General features: G+C 53.4%; 2 protein-coding genes across 2 annotated transcripts; both read right to left on the bottom strand.

The window, feature by feature from the left end:
* Positions 1–1,271: 1,271 nt before the first annotated feature.
* LOC130149713 (uncharacterized) lies at positions 1,272–4,522 on the bottom strand. Its single transcript, XM_056339667.1, has 5 exons — positions 4,159–4,522; positions 3,956–4,041; positions 3,560–3,684; positions 2,268–2,376; positions 1,272–1,482 (listed from the first exon to the last, which is right to left on the bottom strand). The coding sequence occupies exons 1-5, from the start codon at positions 4,321–4,323 to the stop codon at positions 1,272–1,274; spliced, it is 696 nt and encodes a 231-aa protein (XP_056195642.1). The 5' UTR covers positions 4,324–4,522.
* A 25-nt stretch (positions 4,523–4,547) lies between these two features.
* On the bottom strand, positions 4,548–5,426 carry LOC130149610 (coiled-coil domain-containing protein 81-like). The gene is made up of 3 exons (XM_056339443.1): positions 5,355–5,426; positions 5,171–5,232; positions 4,548–4,740 (listed from the first exon to the last, which is right to left on the bottom strand). The coding sequence occupies exons 1-3, from the start codon at positions 5,410–5,412 to the stop codon at positions 4,558–4,560; spliced, it is 303 nt and encodes a 100-aa protein (XP_056195418.1). The 5' UTR covers positions 5,413–5,426; the 3' UTR covers positions 4,548–4,557.
* Positions 5,427–5,726: the final 300 nt, after the last annotated feature.

The raw sequence follows: 5,726 nt of genomic DNA, 5'->3' as shown, positions 1-5,726 counted from the left end.
TGATGCTGTCCACGGGGGAGGTCTGTCATCACCCCCCCGAGCCGTACCATGCTGGGGCCGCCTCAAGCTCTTGCAGGAGGATCAGGGTGATGGGCTTGGGGAGCAGGAGGGTGCTGGGCCAGTTCCCGAAGCTCTTGGCTCATCTGGCCCAACGAGGGCACAGCCTCGGCTCTGCTCACTGCAGCACTCACCGTCCACCCTCCACAACACAGATGCGAGGAGACCCGTACCCCTGCGCAGGCAGAACCCCTGGGCCCACATCTTGCCCTTTTTCCGACGGACTGAATACTCAGCCAAAATGAATTCCAAATCCAATGTAAGAATAAATGCAGGTTATTTTATTATATTCCTATTATATTACAATATAAAAAGGGGAAATATCAGGCAATGTGATAGAAGGAAACAGTACTATTTATTATGCACGATGTGAACAAAGAGCAAGAGCAGCAAAGCATCGAATCAGTCCTGCAAAGTGTTAACGAGACTAAGAATAGGATCCTTCACTGATTCCGGCCTAAACATTGGCCAGCCCCCCCCACACCTTTGGCTGGGAGTCCCGTTGCAGCTGGTGCCAGGAGCCTCTCAGGAATGGTTAAAAAATTCCTAGCAGGCGCGTCTACCCATATGTGAGGGTTCTGCCCCGTCTCGCAGCATGCCCACCTTTATAGTCGGTGAAAAACAAAAATAGTTTACACACCTGCTGTATGTATAACGTTTAATATTATGCAAAGTGCAGGTGTGCGCTGTGTCACGATCTGCAAAGTTCACACATGCCAGGACGTTGGCCAGGCGCGACAGAGTTACCGCCATGACACAGCTGCACACTGTATTGTCTGGATGTTCCTGCTCACATCTTGCTTGTTTGGGGGTCTCAGGACAAAACCCACCTACTCATTAGTTGTCCTTGAGCTCCCTGAGCTCCCAAGTGAAGCGAGCCCTGATTAAAAACAAAGGCTTTTTCAGAAGCAGTAATCAATGTAATAAATTTTAACCGCAGCACCCCAAATTCAAGTGACTCTGGGTGGCGGTGGGGAAGTGAGGGGCTCACTGGGGACACGAAGGTCAAAGGGCTCAAAAGCAGCTTTGACCACGCGTAAAAAAAAAAAAAATAGGTGACCGTTTTCCTCAGCCCTTTTCAGGGCACCGTCACCCCCTTGTCCGTGAGCCAGGGGCTTTCCAGCTTGCAAGGTCACCCCAAGGGCACTGAGGTCTGTTGCTCCTTTCTTATCACAGAGGTGAACGGTTGTTGCGAACAATGAAAAAACTCAGTGCTATTTCACAGCTTTGCCGTTTTGTTTGTCTCTTTTCACAGCTCCCTGCATCCTGAAGACGGAGAGATTTCTGCAAAAGAAGAGAGGCTCTTCTCGAACAGTACCCGCCATGTTCTGGAAGCTCTTTGTCCGCATGTAGACCTTTCTGCCACCTCGGTGGGTGCTCTGAGCACCTCCAAACCCTGATCGCTCCATCCTGGAGATCACCAGTCTGGTCTTCAAATGCGTGGTGTTGTGTCAGCCCAGACCCTTAAAACATATAGGGCATCACGTGGGGAATTGTGAAGTTGTATCCCGCTAAGACTGTATACTGTGGGTCTTTCAGCACCGACCAGAACCTTTCAGGTCTTGATTGTAGTAATTGTGCTGCCTCGTCTCTTGTTGGCAGCGGAGTCATGACCTTGTAGGTGAGCTCCTTGGGCATCCAGGCTTCCGGGCTCATTGATGAATTTGTTTCAGTGTTGAATTTGCTTCCAACAGGGTATATTTTTTCTCCTTGTCTTTGCTTGTGCCTCTGCAGTCTTGCTGCTTGTGTTTGGTTCGGCTTTGCTGCTTGGCCTTTGGCTGCAGGTTTGCCTTTGGATTGGCCGCTCACCAGCAACTTTTTTCCAGACACGGCCCCGGGGATCCCTGGCAGCTGCCTGGAAGGACATAACACAAGGACTTTGCCCGAGGCCATGATGGCTTCGGGGCTACATCCTGCCCTGCAAGCCATGTGCCTCTTGGCGCAGCCTCCGGCAGCTCAGGAGGGGAAATGCCCTCCCCAAGCCGGCACCCTCAGCTGACACACAGCTGTCCCCATGTCCCCAGGCCACACCTGTGCTCTCATGAAGGGGAGGAGGACACCCCCCCCCCTTTGAAATGGGGGCTCCCCTAGCCCCATCGCACTGCCCTGTGCTGCTGTCAGGCAGTGATGAACCCAGTGAGGGTTTGGGGCTCTCACCGGGTCGGCAAGTAACCCGATGCAGATGCTCAGTCCTGAGCCCCCAGACTCACCTAGCTTGGCGCTTCGTCCTCTTATTCATCGCCGCCTTATTGTGGACTTCCTCCTGTTTGTTAGTAACCGAGCTGGAATCAGCAGGCAAAGGCACTTCAGGAAGTCCCGCTGCAAATGGGAAGGAGAAACCTCGTCAAGAAGAGCATCACCGTGATGCTCCCAGTCCCAGGGACATGGAGCGGTGCTCACATCTCATCCCAAAACATCCAAGGCAGCCGTTCTGCTCTATCCACTGCCTCCCCAATACCAGCAAAGGTGATATGAATCACTTAGCATAACTTGGCGTTAGCAGCTGGGAAGCCTTGGCTGCAAGCTGTGAAAGCTAAAATCGTTGGATTTACACCCACATTTTTCCCTACTTGGACAAAAGGAGGCCTTGAGACAGCTGCTTTTATCAGCATAAGGCTTGAGGAAAGCGGGTGAACCCCTGTCTGCTTTCACGTGGAAAGGATGATGATTAACCTGTGCTCCATCGCTCTGGGGATTTGCTTATTCCCCTACTATTTTTTCAAGGGTTCTTGGAAATAAAAGGTGTAGAATTAGCAGGCAAATCTGCTCTCATTCGGGACATGGATTACTCGGTGCTGACCAGTAAAACTAAAGATGTGTCCTAGGAGCTGTCTGCTTACAGGCTGTACTAGCAGACACCGTGCATCTCCCACCAAGTTATGGCTGGCTTGGAAGGAGGTTTACACCGAGAGAAGGACAGGCTCTGATAAATCCCGAGCAAGTCAAAACTACGTGCAATATTCCTCCCCTCGTTTCTAAGAAACGCAAGTCCTCCTTGAAGCGGTACGGGTTATGCCGGCTGTAATAAATCTATCAAGATCCTGCCTGAGATTCTGCTTGGGGGATCCTAGGGTTGAGCAAAAAGGGAAAATATCTGCATGAGTGCATGTGTGGAGTCGAGGCAGCGTGCCCGTTGGATCAGTGGCCCGCCATGAAGGGTCTACAAAGTCTCAGGTGGTAGAACTTGACGCCTTGAGCGTGCACCAAGTTCCTTTTCCCCAGCAACCAGCGCTCACCGGGCTCCTCGGCGAAGGCACTGGTAGCGCCGGGGTTTGGAAAAAGGGGAGGTGGGTGATGTAGGCAAGCCTCTTTTGGAGAGGGAATGTTAGGTCATTTCCAAGAATCCGAGCATCCTGGCCCACTCCCAAAGCCAAGCTTGGGAGAAGAGGCCGTGCCAATGTGGCACGAAGCTTTGGTGCAAGCATTTGACCATCATTGCTGTGGATTTTCCTACCGGAAGCCGCTTGCCCATGCTACGGAAAAGAGCCGGGAACTGCCTTACCTTTTGTGTGTTGCCTGATGGGTGGCAAATCCTCTTCTTTCTTCCACATGTCCTCACCAAGGGCACGCCTCAAGACCTTGAGAGGGTGCCTGGACTGAGATTTGGGCACAAACTCCAGTTCAAACCTGGTGACAAAGAGGTGACAGTGGCATGACCAAAGGCACCACCAGCCCTTTTTGCTCTGCTCCCAGCCAGAGCTTGGCACCATTGTAAAAGGTGTTTTTTCCCCCCCCAAATCATCCATTCCCCATCCCCAGGGAGCATCCCAGGAAATGGGGTCGCCCAGGAAAGGTGTCCCGGTGTCCTCAAATCCTTCCTCCATCCCATCGTTTGCAGGAATGACAACAGGGCAGAGCCACAGCAGGACCCCCGTGGTCACTTGGGGGAAGGACTCACTCAGGAAAGATGATGACACGGCTGGTGCGAGTCAGGGAAGAAACAGGTACCATCCGGGACACCACCATGTCCAGCAGCTGGGGAAACTGCAATGGAGGAACACGGAGATGCCAGGACATCCTCGACGTGACCATGACACTCAATCACGGAGGAGTTCAGGGCGGCATGAGCCGCTGGAGCCACAGGGAATCCAAAACACTCACTATGAACGCAGCCATTCTGAGGTTTGTCTTCCCAGATATCTCTTCCAGGAAATCATAGTAGAATCTCATTTGCACCATCCTGTCTTCAATGAGGAGCACCCCAACATCTCTCAGGACAAGTGCAATGCTCTTCCCCTTTGCCAGGCAGTGAGACAGGAGGGACATGGTGCCTAGGATGCATCCCTCCACTTTGCACCGGGACACGTGGGCATCCGTGGCCACCTTGGCATATTTCACAGGCTCCAACACCTTATTGTCTGGAAAAACCACACGAGAGGGATGAAGGCGCTCACCCTGCAGCCCTCCCCGAGGGATTCTTACTGCGCGTGTCCTGTTTGCGGACCAGCTTCGCAGAGGGGCCAGTTTGCTTCTCGCCAAGGGATGTGATAACTCCCATCTTCACCCACACCATGCAGTTGTTGTCCTACCAGACAGGTCATCCTCGTTGTCCATGAGGTTGTGGATGTCTCTGAGGGTCCTGGACAGGCGAAACACAGGCCTCTGGATAGTGACAATCTCTGTCCCAACCTGCTTCTGTGCGGGGACCACGTCAAAGGAGCCGAGGGTGGGAATTCGTACCCCCTGGAGCAGAGAAGAAGGGCGTGAAGGGTGAAGAGGGAAGAGCTGGGGGATGGCTCCACCCAGGGATGGTACCTCGGACCCTGCCACCTCCCGCTCTTTGGAGGCACCAGCTGGGACAGTGGGGAGAGCTTTGGGGAGGAGATGCCGAGTCCTCTCCTTCCTTTTCCTCCTTGGAAAAAGCGGGACTTGGGGGCAGAAGCCACTCAAGGGCATCCAGGGTTCTCCAACAACGGATCAGCCTTGCAGTAGAAGACTACCTAGCAGAGGTGACACCACCCTTGCCCGAGCCCTGTTTTGTCTCTCAGTGGGGATTTTGTGGGGAGTTCCCTGCTTTTTGAGGAGGGAAGGAGCAACTGCAGCCCAAGCTCCACGGCCACGGGATCCCCCCAGCTTCTCTAGGGGGATGAGGAAGATGCGGGTGTCACTCTACCTTGTGTAGCAAGAGCTGTTGTTGGATGTAGCTGGCCACTGCGTCCCAGATGGCTGTTTGCTCTGGAAAGCAAAGGAAAACCAGGTCACACTCTCTGTCTGCTGGCTCTGCCTGCGTCCCACCCCCACAACGCCACAACTCTCAGTCCTGACAACACTCCTGTAGTGGCTGTGGGTGCTTGTACCTCTGGGGGTGATGCTGGGCATCATGAAGATGGGCTTCATCCCATCCCAGAAGTCCATCTTGTTTTGCCTTATGCTAGCGCCTCACTGCTTTGTGGCAACAGCCGTGTAGGAAGCTCTTCCCTGTGTTCACCCCAGAGATGCTCCTCCAGAGTGTGGGAACAACCACCCTACGCCCCCTTTTGTACCCCTGCGTGGCCTGTGTCACAGACCCGGTGTGACATCACAATGATGCCGCCGCTGCTGACTTCACCATCCAATGTGAAATGGTCAGCAGTCACCTGCTGCCTGCTCTGACACAAACCTTTTGCCTGCTGTGACATTGCTGCTGATGAAGCAGTTTTAACCACATGAGTAGCCGACTGAGAGCAAAA

The sequence above is a fragment of the Falco biarmicus genome, chromosome 5 (assembly GCF_023638135.1).
Source record: "Falco biarmicus isolate bFalBia1 chromosome 5, bFalBia1.pri, whole genome shotgun sequence".
Taxonomy (NCBI): Eukaryota; Metazoa; Chordata; class Aves; order Falconiformes; family Falconidae; genus Falco; species Falco biarmicus.
The sequence above is the reverse complement of the archived record's forward strand: the minus strand, read 5'-3'. Positions and strand labels throughout refer to the sequence as shown.

Excerpts from the sequence above, each read along its gene's own strand:
- LOC130149713 (XM_056339667.1), bottom strand. The coding sequence starts at position 4,323 with ATGTCCCTCCTGTCTCACTGCCTGGCAAAGGGGAAGAGCATTGCACTT. Across the intron at positions 3,685-3,955 it reads CGTGTCATCATCTTTCCTGA|GTTTGAACTGGAGTTTGTGC; the intron begins GTGAGTCCTTCC and ends CTTTGTCACCAG. Across the intron at positions 2,377-3,559 it reads CATCAGGCAACACACAAAAG|CGGGACTTCCTGAAGTGCCT; the intron begins GTAAGGCAGTTC and ends TCCCATTTGCAG.
- LOC130149610 (XM_056339443.1), bottom strand. The coding sequence starts at position 5,412 with ATGGACTTCTGGGATGGGATGAAGCCCATCTTCATGATGCCCAGCATC. Across the intron at positions 5,233-5,354 it reads GCCCAGCATCACCCCCAGAG|AGCAAACAGCCATCTGGGAC; the intron begins GTACAAGCACCC and ends TTTGCTTTCCAG. Across the intron at positions 4,741-5,170 it reads AACAGCTCTTGCTACACAAG|GGGGTACGAATTCCCACCCT; the intron begins GTAGAGTGACAC and ends TCTCTGCTCCAG.